At 41.1% G+C, this 18,681-nt stretch overlaps 1 protein-coding gene across 6 annotated transcripts in view; it reads right to left on the reverse strand.

The window, feature by feature from the left end:
• Znf385b (zinc finger protein 385B) overlaps window positions 1-18,681 on the reverse strand; it is a 407,065-nt gene that overhangs the window by 303,096 nt on the left and 85,288 nt on the right. For 4 of the 6 annotated variants that reach the window (XM_052723003.1, XM_052722998.1, XM_052723001.1 and 1 more), the window contains exons 2-3: window positions 6,474-6,625; window positions 5,511-5,840 (exon numbers count right to left, since the gene is read on the reverse strand). In XM_052723003.1, the coding sequence (XP_052578963.1) occupies window positions 5,511-5,838 (328 nt within the window). In that variant the 5' untranslated portion in view covers window positions 5,839-5,840; window positions 6,474-6,625. Of the gene's footprint in view, window positions 1-5,446; window positions 5,456-5,510; window positions 5,841-6,473; window positions 6,626-8,390; window positions 8,603-18,681 lie in introns of all 6 variants that reach the window. The other 2 variants (XM_052723006.1, XM_052723000.1) reach the window with 2 other exon arrangements.

Below are 18,681 nucleotides of genomic sequence, written 5' to 3' on the forward strand. Positions count from 1 at the left end.
CAACTGCTTTAAGTTTGGTGTGTTCAGGTCCTCAGAGATTGAGGATAGTGAGTAGGATAGAGATTGTGAGGAATCGTTCCAGCACACGCTCAGGATACCTCAGCTTTCGGATATGAAGGTCACCAGCTACCCTGCACTGATAGCAACAGACCACTTACATTACTATCAGATGTATGAGTGAACTAAGCATCCTTGCCAACACGTGGCTGTTGTCACTATTGTTTAGACATTCTGATAGTTAATACAATGGAGCCTCATTGTGGCACCCACATTTCCCTGGTGGATAATTAGGATGAACATCTTTTAAATGCACCTATTGGTCATTTTTTACTCTTTTTTTTTTGAAAATTTTTTTTCTACTTGTATTCTTTGATTCTTTAATATTGAGTTTCCAGTGCTCTTTATATATTGTAGACATGTATAGTCCTTTGCTTTTGAAACGTGTGGTTTTCAAATATTTCCTTCCTTTTATAGTTTATATTTCCATCATATTCATATAGTATTTCATGAAGAAAAAGTTTTAAAAGTTTGAATCAGTCCAATTAATCAGTTTTCCATTTTGTGAATCATCCATTTGGTTTTAAGATGGAACTCTGCATTGTCTCATTTTTTTTTCCTATTAAGTTTTATCTTTATGATTTGCAGCTAAGTCTATGATCCATTTTGAGGTAATATTCATTTATTTTATGAAATACAGGCAGTTTTCTTTTCCCCCGTGTCTGCAGATGCAGTAATGGATGCCTACGTTCAGCTCACATCTCTTGTACCCAGCCCATGGAATGGTATCCACCCACATTTACGGTAGGTATTCTCACCTCAGTTAATCTAATCTAGAGATCCCCCAGAGTCATGTCTAGAGATCTGCTTCTGTGGTGGTGACTCTAAGTCCCACCAGTTAATCAAGACTAAGAACCATGCCGTGCTTCCTCCACTGGAACAGTTGTTGTACGATTATCAAATATCACTTCGGGAGCTGTAGCCATGGCCCACAGGGTAAGGGCTTGCTGTGTAAATATGAAAACTGATCCGAATTACCCACGTAGAATTCAGTATTGTGGTATCTGAAACCTCACTGCCGGGGTGGGTGGGGTGAGACAGGCGGATCACAGAGTCTCATTGGCTAGTTTGTCTATCAGATCCAGTAAGACTCGGGTTCCCTGAGAAACCCTGATCCCCACACATACACACCCCTCTGCTAATAAGATGGGAACAATAGAGAAAGACACTCAGTGTTGACCTCTGATCTCCACATGTGCATTCAGTGGTGAGTGCACCTGCACACGTATGCACAAGCCTCCTCCCCTGCTATTGAATCAATAAAATCAATTCAATACATGGGCTATTTCTGCACTCTATATATTTCTCATTGATCTATGTGTCCATTACACTCACACAATCTTGATTACTTCAGCTATCAGTCAGCCTTACTCCTGGGTAGAGTTTCTTCATAGTTTATCTTTGTCAACATTGTTTTAGCTATTCTAGAATTTGTGGTTTTTTTCCAATGAATTTTAGAATTTTCTTGTCTATATTTGATTCAAAACACTCGTGAGATTTTAGTAGTAAATTTTATAAACATACAGATCAGTTTAGGGAGACTTGACATCTTAAATATGTTGAGTATTCTAATCCATGAACATAGTATATACCTCCATCTGTTAGTGTCTTTGGGTTCTTTCTTCGATGTTTTATAATTTTAAGCATACAGAATCTATATATGCTTTTAAAAAATATATCTGACTATTTCATTTTACTATTATTATCCATGGTACTGTTGTTTTATAAAATTTGGTTTCTCTACATTCATTTTTTGGTATATCGCTATGTGGTTTTTGTGTGTTGATTCTTCTTATACAAACTTGAATTCATATATTAGTTCTAACAATTCTCTCATAGATTCTTTGGGATTTTGCACCTATCATCATGTCATCTATAAAGAGAGACTGTTGTTTCTGTTTCCTCCTTTCTAATCTATGTGCCCCCATTTATGTTCATGTTCTAGTTCAGAGAACAGCACTCCCATTACTATGTGATGAACAAGAGGCATTAAAGTAGAATTTGATTTTGTTCTATATCCTAGAGGTTAAACATTCAATCTTTTGACATCAGGCTATAGGCATTTTGTAGATTATCTTTATTAAATTTAGATAATTATCCTCTATTCACTATAATGGGCATTGGAATTTATCAAATATTTTCCAAGAAAAAATGCATCAATTACTATAATCACATGAGTTTCCTTATTTAGTTTGTTGACATATTGAATTCTCTTGATTGATTTTTAACATATTGAGCTATCTTTATTTATATACCTCAAAGCTCCTTGATCATATTTTTTTATTTATTTCTGAATCAAACTTGTTTATATTTTGAGAAATTTTGATTCTAGGTGTGTAAGTGATATTATCTGATAGTTCCCTTTTTTATATTGTTTTTGTCCGGTTTGGGTATCAGTGTGATACTGGTCATATATGGTAACAAAGTGTTTCTCCCTCCTGTATTTTCTGGAAGAGATTGCGTAAAATTGGTGTTAATTTCCCTTTAAACACTCAGTAGAATTGCCTGTGGGCTCCAATACCACCCTGCAAATCCCAACACTGTAAGACTGACATGAAAGAGAAGCAGCCACTTCCTGAGGTATCAAGTAGAACATCATTATGACCCCCTCCTTCTTCTTTGAACAGGAGATGGTTACAAGCCCTACCAACACAGTGAAAGCTACCAGGGCGGTATACCACACACTAAGTGGCTTAAGCAACCTCAGTTCACCACTTCGTGTCAGCAATCAAGGTGTCTGATGTGGGCTGGCTGCTTCTCGGTCCTCTGAGGGAGGGTCTGCTTCAGGCTTAAGTTATAGTTAGCTATTTTCTCCTGTGTCTTCTCACACTCCCTTCTCCTTAGATGTGTGTTCCTGTATTTAAGTTCCTTTCTTTAAGGTAGCAAGTGATTTTGAATTTTAAAGGAATTCATGGCTTCGTTTTCACTGAATTATTTCTATAAAGACTGAACCTCCAAACAGTGTCCTATTTTAAGAGCTAGGACTCCAGCACACGGGGTGTGTGTTATTGCTGTTTGTTCCTTTGCTGTTCTTGTTTTACTTTCGGGGTGGGGACACAGATTCCAACTCATCATACGCTCTAAAGTTAAGCAGCGATGAACAAAACAAGAAATACTGGCATTTTGTTCCTTGAATTCATGATTTGCCCTTGAAACTGCCAGCCTCCCTATGCTACTTGAACATGAAAGAGAAGCCCCCACCTGCCCCAAAGCCTGTTTTCTACCTGTCTGGATCCCATCAATTCCAATTTTTTTTTTTTTTTTTTTTTTTTGGTTTTTCGACACAGGGTTTCTCTGTGTAGCTTTGCGCCTTTCCTGGGACTCACGTGGTAGCCCAGGCTGGCCTCGAACTCACAGAGATCCGCCTGGCTCTGCCTCCCGAGTGCTGGGATTAAAGGCATGTGCCACCACCGCCCGGCCAATTCCAATTTTTTAAGACGGACTCTGGATATGTTATCAAGCTCCCCAAATTGGAACTTATGAGAATGGAGGGCATAGTTTTATCAGGGCTACAACAGTCAGGAAAAAACAGAGGCACACATAGTTGAGGAATGGTACAATTTTCCCCCAGCTGAGGGCAAGCTGGAAGATACAGTCATCTCAACAAGGATCCCCAGTGACCAAGGGACTACGTGGGGGGGGGGGGGGGGAGCCCAGCTGTGACTCGTAGAAACAGCTGAACTAGCAGGCACCAACTAAGAAGAGCACTGCCATTTTGGCAAGGCCAAATGAAGGCATCCCCACGCCTTCGTCCTCACCACGTTCCCATCTCCTGAGCTCAATGGTGGGCTGAGGCAGAGCAGAGTGACAGTGGCTGTGCCCAGCTCTATGCTGAGCTCCAGGGGCGTGGAGCTAAATCTTCATTTAGATGAATGAGATGGAAGTTTTACAGATGGAACTCAACCTTCCTCATCAAAGAGTCCTGAACAAATGAAGGTGAGAAGGTATGGGTTGAGACCAGTGTTGAAGGAACAACTGCCTAGCAGGAAACAGTAGTGTGATAGATCAAAACGGAGGAAAGAGGGGGTGGGGGGAGGGAAGGATGACCTGATGTCAGCCTTGGTCGTCACTGTACATGTGCCATGCACTAGTTCCTGCTGTGCCACCCAGCATCCCATGACAGGAACTTTCCCCTGTCATCAGGTTATACAACTATGCCATTTAAACTACGAAGGTAACCATAGACATCAGGACTGAGATGTAATCCAAACCATTACGCGGGATATTTGCTTTCTAACTGAGACACCAGTTTTTAGCCTAACACTAACATTCTTTACATGAAAACACAAGCATACACATGCTTCTGCAAACAATTATAATTGTCATTATAATAAATAAGTAGAAATGGAAAGTGATTTTTCACTGTTATAAGCATGTATCTTATATCACGGTGTGATGAGCATGGATTAGGGGGAATTAGTTTAATGAAGTTAAACTCATTACTAGGCAAAAACATGGTTGCATTCAGCTTTAAATACAGAAGTTATTTATCTGCAGCACATACTCATTTCCAGCTGTGGTCAATGTGGATCAGGGTACAGCATACAAAATCAATACACCAACAGCTGACACTCCTGCATCGTCGCATTTTATGTCAAAGCCACATGATATGAACAAACACTTGCCAGGTGGGTTGGAGAGCCGTTCTACCTCATTTGGGGGGGGGCGGGGCCTCTTTGATGGCCAAAGAAGAAAGCCCCCTTGAGTGGAAACCTACTCTAGAGATACCAATAAAACTCAATTCTCACTCGTTCTGGCAGACGAAGCCAGCACTGAGCCATGCTAGGGAGGAGGAAAGGTTGTCCAAGGATAAGGGGAAGGACGTGAAAGGCAGTCCAAACACGAGGGCAGATGCAGGGCTGAAAACTCTCAAGCTCTACTTCTGCCTGCTCCTAGCGAAAGGGTGAGAGGTGGGAGCTCAGAGGAGAGGCGTGATGGTTGGATGGAGCCTATCCCAGCTGTCAGCTCCACCACAGCACTGCAGGCAGCCCTCCAAAAGAGGAAGACAAGCCTAGTGCGCTGGATTAATGCTTGCTGACGGAATTGTGGGATGCCATAAATAAAAACTGTAGCTTTTTTATGCCATCAAGTAGGATATCAACCAATAGGAAGTAGACAAAGAAAGCCTAATTTTGAAGAGGGAGGAAATCCTGGTTATCACTGATCGATTTTAAACACAAATTCAAAAGCTCACCCAATATGGGGAAACAGTAAGGCCAAGGTCCAATGCACCTGTGTGTGTGTGTGTGTGTGTGTGTGTGTGTGTGTGTGTGTGTGTGTGTGTGTAAACTCTCTGAGAGTGAACAAGCATCTTCCTGGATTTCACCTCTAGAGAAACAGCCTAGCTTGTGGCAGTGGTTTTAAGATGACCAATACCTTGCTCTAAAACCTTCATTTTCTGTAACAGAACCAGCTTTCCAAAAAGGCAGTGGTGCACGGAGCTTGCTTCCTACCTGTGCTGGTGTTCGTGCCGGGGCAAGGGCAAGAGCTGGCAAGCGGTGGCCCCGAGCCCTGGGCTGGGGGCGGAGGCTGCCCATCGTTCAGCTGCTTGACCCGCTTCCGATGGGATTTGCCGTCATAATGGACCTGGGCCTGGGCCGCCGAGTTGAGCTGGATGTTGCACACATCACAAAAGGAGAAGAGAATCTTCTTTTTCTCTTTACTGAACTGGTCCCCAGGCCTGTCACTCTTTAACCCCTTTTCTTCAAAGCCCCGTAGGAAGGTTGCCATATTCATAATTCCATCTTCACAATGGTTGTCAGGGCTTAAGGAGTACTTCATAACTGAAAGAGGAAAAAAAAAAAGAAAAACCACAAGGTCCTATAAATTTGTATGTGCTCTCTTACCTTCCAGTGCTTTTATAATTCACTTTTAATGGTTGAGTTCAGCAGATATGGTCTTCAACACACCTGAAGCATTTTCTATCTCCCTCTGCCCCTCTTCTATCACCCCCCTCCCTATCACCTCTCACTCCTTCTGTCCTTCTAACTCCTGCCCACCCACAAGATCTTAGCTAGCAGTAGTCTTCTCCAGGGAACCCATTCTGAGCTCAGAGTAAGGACAGGGCCTGGTCATGTGTACCCAGAGACCTATATGGTTGTCCTCCACAACACAGATCACACTGTAAATTCCATGTCTAGAAATGTATTTGTCTTATGTCTGTTTCCTCCACTAAGTATAATCCCTGCGAGGACAGCAACCTCGTCTCTGGGTCTGTCTTGGGACCAGAACTGAACCTTTTACATCGGAGGCATGTAAATATCTGTTCAACAGTTTGAAACCTCAACTGTTAAGACAAAAATGAACATAAAGTACACACACACACACACACACACACACACCCTGCACACATGCAAACAGACACATGCCAGAACTAGAGTGGACAAAGATTAAAACACAGTATGGCCACAACTTACACTGAATTATGTTCTAAAAGCCCCTTTACAAGTCAGCCATCTGGAATTTGCACATATTTTCTTGTAGACGTAGTGAAACAAACTGTTTGTAAATTTCCAGATTAGCCCATAAATATCAATGTAATCTTCGATAAGCTTGAAATGTAGAGCATCTGAAATACAAAAAAAATAGAAATACAATATTATAGTCAATGGGTATATATGTTAACATAGTAAAACAGACTCTGACGTAATTATATTTTCAGACGCTGATCTTTTCTTTCAGTTGTTAGACAATAGAATCAAGAAGAGTGGTTGGTGCCCCTCCTAACGGATTTAAAAAGGAATTTTTCAGTACCTTCCTTGAGACCTTCAGTGAGCAAAAGTTACCTTGCCTTTTTATTTATTTATGACTCGGTTCTGCCTGTGAGCAGGTTAAGTGTTCATTTCCGTTGAGCCCAGAGTGACTGGCTTTTTCATGCTATCCGTGTAAGTGTGTCAGTGTTTTGTTTCTTGGGTTGGATGAGGAGAAAGTCACTCTTGGAGACAAGGGCTATGCAGACTGAGTGGCAAGCACCGCAGTCCCACACTCCAGGGACTAAGGAAGGAGAATTTCAAGTTCAAAGCCAGGATGGGCACCATACCTCATCTCACAAAACAAAAAGGGAAAGAAAAACAAGGACAAGCAACTGGCCAACGAGGTCGAAAACGCCATAGAAAAGAGTCTTCGGGACCCACACTGACTTGTGATGGGTTTTTGTGTACGGAATAAACCCAGGGGATTAAAACATATTATCGGCTTTGAGCGACCGTTTCATCCAAGCTGGCTTTGGGCTCTCTGGAAAGGAAGGAGAAATGAAACACACGTTCACATGTGGTTGTTACCAAGATGAATAATGAAAATTCAGATAGGGTGTGACTACAAAGACAGGTGTTGATTCTACATGCAGTATGCCAAATCTATCTTCATTTTACCCATGTACCAAGCTGTGAGGACAGTTCAAATCTCCTTACTTGGATACTCAGCCCCCACAGTAGCCTACCTGGTGCCACCATTTTAAGGGACTCTATTCCTTTCAGCTCAATCAGTTCCCTCCCTTTATCTACACAAGTAGGCTAGTGGAAAGACTCAGCAAGTAAAGGCCCTTGATGGCAAGTCTGACAACCTGGGTTCGATTCCCAGGACCTACATGTCGAAAAGACAGAACTGACTCCCACCTCCACACATGAAATGTGACATGCCTCTCCTATAACCAAAAAATTAATAACAAATAAGCAATTTCCATAGCTAAGCTGGAAAAAAAGCATTATTAAAATGTGATCTGAATTCCACATATCTAAACATTTTTGTGTTTATACTTCAAATTCAAAACCTTGTCACACTTCAGAACATGAGTGACATATGAAAATTACATTCAAACATTACCATAGCCTCACCTCCAAATATGCAAAGGTAAGAATTGCTGAACAAGTTAAATTGATAAACAGTTTGTAGTGAGCTAATCAATGTTGCACCCCAGTGAGAACACTAATTCACAGCAAAGAAGAAAACTGGGACCTGTGAGCCTCACAGAGCTAGACCAGTCACCAGACCTTACTGCATCACTGGATCCCACTTAGAGTCCTCTAAAGGCTGTTGACACTTTCATCTGAAAATGTGACTCCTCTTAAGGTCTCTGGCCTTGCCCATGTTGTAAATGAACATGATGTTTCATAGAAGCAAGATGTCTGTCATATTATTTCCCCTTTAAATCTGGTAGTGAAACAATGACCTTTTTAAAATTATTATTATAAAAGGTAAACCATCTGCCTCTGCTTTTGTGGCTACTGTAACTGGCCACAGAAAGAAGTTACACTTTACATTGGTTTACTCACGCATTAGTCTAAGTTGGAAATCGGGAGCCTGGAAAGTTTGTGCCTTCTCCCAGAGCTACTTACCAAGGGATCCTTCAAGCCCCAGAACCACATCTATGGGCCACTCTGGCAAGGGTATGATGCCTTAAATGATGTTCACCAGCTCCTAGGTATCAGTCCAAGATCTGATTTCATTCACCACACTTCCTTGGCTTCTTAGGGAAAATAAAGCTGGTACTCACTGACACCACTTGTAACCAGAGTATATTTAGTTACAGCGGTCTTGGGTAAAGGACCTAGAGGTGACAAATATCAGAGTCTCAACATCCACATTGGGTCCAAAATGATATAATGCCCAGGCTTACACCATGTATGGAGTGACGGTATTTGTAATGTCAACTTTCTACATAAGGGTAAGGTTAATAGTTGATCTAAGTGGAAGAAGAGAGAAAAATCCCACTTGTTACTTTATTTTTTTTTAATCAGACTATATTAGATGTCATGTTTTGTATGCATGGGACAGACAGCCCTTAAGGGCTGCTGATTTTTGAGAGCAGTAAGCAGCATGCTGCTTTAGGTGAACCAGAAGGTGTCTCTGGGGGACAGGACATGGAGAAGCAAGTAGACAAAGTGTTCCATGCTCTTCTTATGTTATTTTGTGAGATGGCCCACACTTCAGCCTCCATGAGAGAAGAGCATATTCTGATGCAAGTTAAAGAATGAGAAGATGCATCTGTGAGGGGGCCTTTGGGAAAATGAACTGAAGGGCCCAAAATGGATGATCAGCATCGATCAGAATGAGTGATTTTAAAAATGACTAAAAGGCGACTGATGGGGTAAGCTTTTCTAAGGTAAAATCTTATCTTTATGACCAGTCTCATGTGCATAGCCATTCAGTGGTTTTTATAATAACTTGAAATGTGCTGGAGGCTGCTTCAGAGGCAAATTGTGACACAGCATGGCCATGTCCCACGGATGGGGATATCTTTCTGTACGCTGCGAATATGTGTTGCTCTGATTGGTTGGTAAATAAAACCTTTTGGCCTATGGCAAGGCAGCTTAGAGGCAGGAGGGAAATTCAAAGAGAGAGAGAGGAAGAAGGCAGGGAGAGCTGCCAGCGAGCCGCCCAAGGAGCAACATGTAATGGGATGCAGATAAAGTCATGGAACACGTGGTGATACATAGATTAATAGTTATGGGCTAATTTAAGATATAAGACCTAGCTAGCAAAAGGCTTGAGCCATGGCCATGCAGTTATAATTAATATAAGCCTCTGTGTGTTTACTTGGGGATGCAAGTGGGAGAGATCTGTCCCAACTGCTGGCAGGCTGGGACACGGGAAACCTTCCGACTACATCCCACCTTTTGAGAAGCATCTGTGTATATTCCCCCATTGCCAGACTAGTCAGCTGTCACCTAGAGTCCTCTAGATGCTCCCCTTGTCAGGGTCTCTCCCCTACCTGTGCACTCCCAAACCCTTTATTCACAAATACAGGTCAGCACACAGCCCTTATGTGATCGCTTTGAATATTAATCTTGGCTTACTCTATTTCTATTATTTTGCTTACTTCCTCACTCAGTAAATGTTGATTATTGGACAGGCAGGAGGCTGGACACTAGGAAGCAATAGCAGATACTGGCAGAGCATGCCAGTCTGACAGAGATGGCAAAAGAGGAAGTACAAGGTTGGAGTAAGCTCTTTGGGAACTCATTTTTCATCCCTTACTAGATTTCAAGGCCCCCTGAAGATTTAAAAAATTGTCTTGGAGGCCACATCAACTAGAAGTACAGATCACACCACCCAGAAGAACTCTTATGTGAATTCAGGCGGAGATCCCTGCCAGACCAGATACCACACTGTCCGCCAGAACTCCAGATAGGCTGCCCGGTCATGGACCTCCTGCACTTTCTCAGTGCCGGCCCAGCACACCATCACCAATCCTTCTTCCCCTCCTCATCACCATGTCTCAGCAGAGACCCCCCCTGCTGGACCAGACAACATGCTGGCTGCCAGAACTCCAGGCCACACAGACCAGAAGAGCAAAGAGGAAATAGAGACCAAGGAACAAAAACACCTATCCAACAAAGACAAACTCAGAAATCAGAACCTAGACCTATAACCATCCCAAACCCAGACACCTAGTCACTATCCTAAGAGCACAATCAACAACAATCAGGACAGCATGTCCCCACCTGAACCCAGCTACCCTACTACAGCAAACACTGAAATTTCCATCACAGCTGAAGCACAAGAAAAAGACCTTAAAACCAATCTTATGAAGGTGACAGAGGTCCTTGAAGAGGAAATGAATAAATCTCTTTTAAAAAATCAAGAAAAAAACAAACAAAAAATGGAGGGAATGAATAAATGCCTTAAAGAAAGCCAAGGAAAAAAATGTACAGTTGAAGGAAACAAATGAAACTGTTCAAGACTTGGGAATGGAAATAGAAGCAATAGAGAAAACTGAAACCAAGGGAATCCTGGAGATGGAAAATCTAGGTAGGCAAACAAGAACTACAGACAGAAGCATCACCAAGAGAATATAAGAGATAGAAGAGAGAATCTCAGGTTTTGAAGACATGATAGAAGAAATGGATACATTAGTCAAAGAAAAAGCTAAATCTAAAATATCCCTCACACAAAACATCCAGAAAATCTGGGGCACCATGAAAAGACCAAACCTAAGAATAACAGGAACAGAAGAAGGAGAAGAATCCCAGCTCAAAGACCCAGAAAATATTTTCAACAAGATCACAGAAGAAAATTTACCTAACCTAAAGAAGGAGATACCTATAAAGGTTCAAGAGTCATACAGACAACCAAACAAACTGGAATAGAAAAAAGTCCCCTCGACACATAATAAAACATTAAAAAGATGGAACAAAGAAAAAATATTAAAAGCTGCAAGAGAAAAAAAAGTAACATATAAATGCAGACCTATTAGAATTATACCCAATTTCTCAATGGAGACTCTAAAAGCCGGAAGGGCTTGGACAGATGTCCTGCAGACTCTAGGAGACCACAGGTGCCAGTCCAGACTACTATACCCAGAAAAATTTTCAATAACAATAGATGAAAAAACAAGATATTCCATTATAAAGTCAAATTCAAACAATATCTATCTACAAATCCAGTCCTACAGAAGATACTAGAAATAAAATTCCATTATATGAGCAAGGGGGGGTTAAAATCATGATGGGGACATCTACAGAGACAAATGAACCAAGCTCATAGGAACTCATAAACTTTAGACCGACAGCTGTGGAACCAGCATAGGACTGGACTAGGCCTTCTGCATACGGGAGACAGTTGTGTAGCTTGGTCTGTTTGAGGGGCCCCTAGCAGTGGGATCAGGATCTGTCCCTGGTGCATGAGCTGGCTTTCTGGAGCCCATTATCTAGGGTCGGAGGCATTGCTCACCCTTGATACAGGGAGGAGGGGCTTGGTCACGCGTCAGCTGAATATGCCAGGCTTTACTGACTCACCATGGGAGGTCTTACCCTTTTGGAGGAGGGGATAGGAGGTGGTTGGAGTGGGGAGCAAGAGGAGGGATGAAAGGGAGATCTGTGGTTGGAAAAAGTAGAAAAGCAAAAAGAAATAAAACTCCAACCCAATGAGGTTAACTATACCCATGAAAACACAGGAAATAAATAATCTTATACCACCAAAAACAAAAGAAGGGAAGCGTGCACGCACACACACCACCACCACCACCACCACTACCACCACCATAAACAACAAAAACAAAATAACAGGAACTAACAATCACTAGTCATTAATCTCTCTCAATATCAATGAAATGAATTCCTCCAATAAAAAGATACAGACTGGACTCAGTCTTCTGCTACATACAAGAAACACACTTCAACATCAAAGACAGCTATTACCTCGGAGTAAAGGGTTGGAAAAAGATTTTCCAAGCAAAGAACCTAGGAAGCAAGTATAGTTGGTATAGCTATTCTAATATCTAAAAACTAACTTCAAACCAAAATTAATCCAAAGAGACAGGGAAGGACACTTCATACTCATCAAAGGTAAAATCTACCAAGAAGATGTTTCAATTCTGAACATCTATGCCCCCGAAAGCAAGGGCACCCATATTTGTAAAAGAAATATTACTAAAGCTTAAGTCACACATCAACCCTCACACATTAATAGTGTTAGCCTTCAAAACCCCACTCATCAACAGACAAGTCATCCAGACAAAAACTGAACAGAGACATACTGGAACTAGCAGATGTTATGATCCAAATGGACCTAACAGATATCTTCAGAATATTTCACTTAAACACAAAAGAATATAGCTTCTTCTCAGCACCTCACGGAATAATCTCCAAAACTGACAGCATACTCACTCACAAAGCAGATACAAGAAACCTGAAAGAATCCCTGCATCCTATCAGAACACCACAGATCAAAACTGCTACCAACAACAACAGAAACCACAGAAAGCCTACAAACATGGAAAGTGAACAACTCTCTACTGAATGACTACTGGGTCAAGGCAGAAAGAAATTAAATGCTGCCAAGAATTCACTGAAAATGAATACACAACATACCCAAACTTACGGACACAAAGTGGTGCTGAGAGGAAAGTTCATAGCATTAAGTGCCTAAATAAAGAAATTGGAGAGCTCTCATACTAGAGACTTAACAGCACACCTGAAAGCTCTAGAACAAAAAGAAGCAAACACACACAAGAGTAATAGAGGGCAAGAAATAATCAAACTGAGGACTGAAATCAATAAAATAGAAACAAAGAGAAAAATACAAATAATCAATGAAACAAAGAGTTCTTCAGGGAAAAAAATCCTTATCCAAACTAACTAAAACACAGAGAGAGAATATCAAAATCAGAAATGAAAAGGAGGACATAACAACAGACACCAAGGAAATCCAAAGATTTGTTGGGTCATACTTTAAAAACCTACACTCCACAAAACTGGAAAATGTAAAAAAAAAAAAAAAATCTTGATAAATACCACTTACCAAAGTTAAATCAAGATCAGATAAACAATTTAAATAGACCTATAACTCCCAAGGAAATTGAAGCAGTCATTAATAGTCTCCCAATCAACAACAAAGCCAAGCCTAGGGCCAGACAGTTTTAGTACAGAATTCTGCCAGACTTTCAAAGAAGTGCTACTGCCAATACTCTTCAAATTATTCCACAAAACAGAAACAGAAGAAACACAGCCAAATTCATTTTATGAGGCCACAGTCACACTGATACATAAACCACATAAAGATTCAACAAAGAAAGAGCATTACAGACCAATTTCTCTCATGAACATCAATGAAAAATAATTAAATACTCTCAAACCAAATCCAAGAACACATCAAAAAGATTATCCACCAGGAGCTTCATCCCAGAGGTGCAGGGATGGTTCAGCACATGAAAATCTGTTAATATAATCCTCCATATAAACAAATTGAAAAACTTAAAGCCACATGATCATCTCATTAGATACTGAAAAACCCTTTGACAAGTTCTAACACCCCTTTATGATAAGTCCTGAAGAGATCAGTGATAGAAGGGACATATCTAAACATAATAAACGCAATTTACATTAAGCCCATAACCAACATCAAATTAAAGAGAAACTCAAAGCAATCCCACTAAAATCAAGAACAAGACAAGGCTGTTCACTCTCTTCATATCAATTCAATATAGTACTTGAAATTCTAGCTAGAGCGATAAGACAACTGATGGAGATCAAGGGGATACAAATTGGAAAGGAAGAAGTCAAAGCATCATTATTTGCAGATCATACAATAGTATACATAAGCAATCCCAAAAATTCTACCAGGGAACTCCTACAGCTGATAAATACCTTCAGCAAAGTGGCTGGATACAAGATCAACTAAAAAAAAAAAATACAGTAGCTGTCCTACATACAAACAACAAACAGGCTGAGAAAGAAATCAGAGAATCAATACCCTCCTAATTGCCACAAATAATATAAAATATCTTAGGGTAACTGTAACCAAGCAAGTGCAAGACTTGTAAGACAATAACTTCAAGTATTTGAAGAAAGAAATTGAAGAAGGTATCAGAAGATCTCCCATCCTCATGGATTGGTAGGATTAATATAGTAACAATGGACACCTTGCAGAAAGCAATCTACAGATTCAACACAATCCTCATCAAATTCCAACACAATTCTTTACAGAAATTGAAAGAACAACACTCAACTTCACATGAAAAAACAAAAAACCCAGGCTAGCTATAAAAGAACCACCAGAGGTATCACCATCTCTGATCTCAAGCTCTACTACAGAGTTAGTAATAAAAACTGCATGATATTGGCATAAAAACAGGCAGGGGAAATCAAACTGAAGACCCAGACATAAATCCACACGTCTATGGACACCTGATTTTTGATAAAGAAACCAGAAATATACAATGAAAAAAAAAGCATCTTCAATAAATGGTTCTGGTCTAACTTGATATCTTCATGTAGAAGAATGCAAATAGATCCCTATGTATCACCCTGCACAAAAACTCAAGTCCAAGTGGATCAAAGATCTCAACATAAATCCAGTTGCACTGAATCTGGTAGAAGAGAAAGTGGGAAAAAGCCTTGAACTCATTGGCACAGGAGACAACTTCCTGAACAGAACACCAATAGCAGTGGCACTAAGATCCACAATTAATAAATGGGGACATGAAACTGAAAACCTTCTGTAAGGCGAAGGACACCATCAATAGGACAAAATGGCAGCCTACAGAATAGGAAAAGATTTTTCATTAACTCCACATCTGACAGAGGGCTAATTTCCAAAATATTAATATTAATTAATAGAACTAAAGCAGACATTAACAAACCAAATAATCCATTTTTAAAAATTGGGACAGATCTAAACAGAGAATTCCTCTCAACAGAGGAATCTCAAATGGCTGAATTGTTCAACATCCTTAGCCATCAGGAAATGCAAATCAAATGACATTGAGGTTTCATCTTAACACCTGTCAGAATGACTCTTACCAAAAACACAAGTGACAGCTCATGCTGGCAAGGATGTGGAGCAAAGGGAACACCCCTCCACTGCTGGTGGAAGTGCAAACTTGTAAAGTCACTTTGGAAATCAATATAGTGGTTCCTAAGAAAATTGAGAATCGATCTACCTTAAGACCCAGCTATACCACTCCTGGGCATATACCCAAAGGATGAGCTATCCGACCACAAGGACATTCCCTTTTCTGAAGGGAAATAGAGAAGGAGTGTATCTGGGGAAGAGGGATTTGGGGGAAGGACTGGGAGAAGTGTAGGAAAGGAAAAATGAAATGGGAATATGTGAGAGAAGAATTAAAAAAAGAACTTTCTCAACATAATAAAGCCATCTCTGTGAGAAAAAATGTCTTGCTTGTCTTGGTACCCTTAGCATCCACGATTGCAGTTAGTACCAAAAGGCACTTAATGCTGACTGAATAAATGAACAGTGCTGTTTAAGGTATGCGGGGGCACTCACTATGAACACAGTAACCAAATTCACTAGTTTTGAACACAAAGCTTGAACTACTTCTGTTGTGGGAAGCCCAACTCCGGCAACGTCACATTTATATCAATGTCCACAGAGCCTCAATCCTCTACCATGGTTTGTTTAACAGGAAATAAGGCACTAAGTGTCTTGGGGAATTGAGGCAAACTCTGTGAAGATGAAAATACAAAGGAGAAGAACATGCCAGAATTTTACTCAGTTCCCTGGGTTGCAAGCACCTAATTCTGACTCTTGAAACTTTACTTAAAGTCAACAAGTTGATGTCCAGCAGATCAATTTTGGAGAAAATAAAGAAGTCAGAGGACTGTGTTCATTTTGTCATATGGTTCCATATTTATTTCTTAACAGGAACTCGATATGGGAGGCTAAACTTGATTTAATCCAATTTCACATTCATCCAACGCTGTCTATTAATAATAAGCTGTGCCTGCCGTGTGACTATGGAAAAAAAAATGTCTATCATAAAAACTTGGGGGAATTAAAACAAGAAAGAATTCAGAGCTGGGGAGGTGGTTCATAGAATGATTTCCTAGCATGTGCAAGGTTCTAGGCTCAACTCCCCCGACACAACGACACACACAAAATAAGCAGAAGGCAGCCCTAGTAAACCACGGCCACTCTGCTGCCTCATCCAGGGGGATGACTGCAGAGCACTCTGCCCTCTCACTCTAGCTTTACTGTGAGGGCTGGTGAAGTAGGCTATAACAGGAAGCTCTGGACTCATCAGGATCTCAAAAGATGCTGGTGCTGAGAGCTGAGTGAGAAAGATGGCCCTGCAATGCTTCTAGTAATTTCTTCCCTTTGAGGAAAAGTTTTAAGTCAGTGTTGGGGGCACACACATCCTTCATTTGAGGGAAAACATCTTAGAGGCGTCCCAGGTATGTGAGGCTCAAAATCCTCTGCAATGGACACAGTGGAGTTAATGGTTCCAAGGATGTCAACCTGCCTCCCACAACTGTCTAAAAGGTGTCCTCACCATGGCACAGTTGCAGCTCTGAAAATGATATTTTTCTTTCATAAAGTATTTTTATTTCTTCTAAATGGATTTAAATTCTCTGGTTCTTGAAAGATTTTGTTACGTTTTGGGAGGTGAACGTATTTCCACCAGTACCTTAGGAAATTAGCGGAGACCGGGCAGAAAGGGATGATTGTGGTATTGTGTTCCCCCAAATACTGTGCATGCTAATAAACTTATCTGGGGTCAGAGACAGAACAGCCACAATATTAAACATAGAGGATAGGCAGTGGTAGCACACGCCTTTAATCCTAGCATTCCAGAGGCAGAAATCCATGTGTTCAAGGATACAGACAGGCATGGTGACTCACGCCTTTAATCCCAGAAAGCGAGCCTTCAATCCCAGGGAGTGGTGGTAGAAAGCAGAAAGGTATATAATGCATGAGGACCAGAAACTAGAAGCATTTAGCCTGGCTAAGCATTTGGCTGGTTAAGCTTTCAGGCTTCTAGCAGCAGTTCAGCTGAGAGCCATTGGGATGAGGACTCAGAAGCCTCCACTCTGTGGAAACAAGACCAGCTGAGGATCCGGCGAGGTGAGGTAGCTGTGGCTTGTTCTGGCTCTCTGATTTTCCAGTGTTCACCCCAATAACTGGTCTCAGGTTTGTTTTGTTAATAAGAACTTTTAAGATTCATGCTACAGATGATGTAGAAATATCTTACAATAAAAAGAAGAATGGCTTGGGACTACTGAGACTCAGCCCAAAATAGACCACTTAATGGCCCAGATGTTGGATAAAGAAGCTCAATTTTGTGGCAAGTCTTTTTTTTCCCCTGAATTGTCCGATTGGCTACAAAAAAGGGCCAACCATATTTCTGTGGATATGTTTAGAAAAGAAGAGATATTTCCACTATCTGTCTTCCCAAATATTGACAGACATGGGGAACAGAGGGATGAGCCTAGAGGAGCAGGAAGCCTATGGTCCAGATATTCCTGAAATGAGGAGAGAAACTGACCCCTGACCCATGGTGACAGGCCTGAGACCAAGCAGAGAAGACTTTCACAATGAGGATACCTCTGGAGGCTTTGGTACCAGAACTCAAGGAAGCTCTGTCTAGGGACAGTGTTTAGTTTTCCACCAGTATTCTCCTGTCCCTTTTCAAAACATCTCTAGGATTAAAGAGGTGGTTCAGTGGTTAGCAGTGTACAATGCTTTTGCAGATAACCTGAGTGTGTTTCTCAGCACACATGTCTAGTGGCTCACAACAACCTGAACTCCAACTCCAGGGAATCTGATGCCATATTCTAGCCTCCAGCACCTGCACTCATATGTGCATACACACACACACACACACACACACACACACACACACACACACACACACCCCTATTTAAATATAAAAAACAAAACCTTTAAAAAATACATCTCTAACTCATCAGTGAAAACACTGAAACCTTACAGATGATCTTGTCACTATGGAGCACTGTGCAAGTCTGGGGTGGCACCTGAGGTGAAGGCCATGTGTTGGGGAGAAGCAGCAATGGACTAATGGATGCTACTAGCCTACAAAGGAGGGAGACAGGAGTCCATGACCAGTCTGCTGAGAACATTGGATAACTGTACAATAAAAACTCAAGGGTCCCCCAAACCCTGATAAAATATTAACATTCCTGCATCAAGACAGGATTTAAATTTATTTATGCATTTGTTTATTGTGGTGCTGAGGACTGAACTTGGAGCTGTATGCATGCTGGACAAGAGCTCCATCTCTGGGCTACATCCCTAGATCTGCATTTGAATACTTTTATGATGCTGTGGACAAACAGGGAGTGACATTTGATTATCTAAGTATAAAGAAAACAAACTGTATTCTCATTAATTGATACAGACAGAAAGCCAATCAGATATCTGGCACTT

Source organism: Peromyscus californicus, unplaced genomic scaffold (genome assembly GCF_007827085.1).
Source record: "Peromyscus californicus insignis strain IS unplaced genomic scaffold, ASM782708v3 Scaffold_7__1_contigs__length_154581171, whole genome shotgun sequence".
Classification (NCBI taxonomy): Eukaryota; Metazoa; Chordata; class Mammalia; order Rodentia; family Cricetidae; genus Peromyscus; species Peromyscus californicus.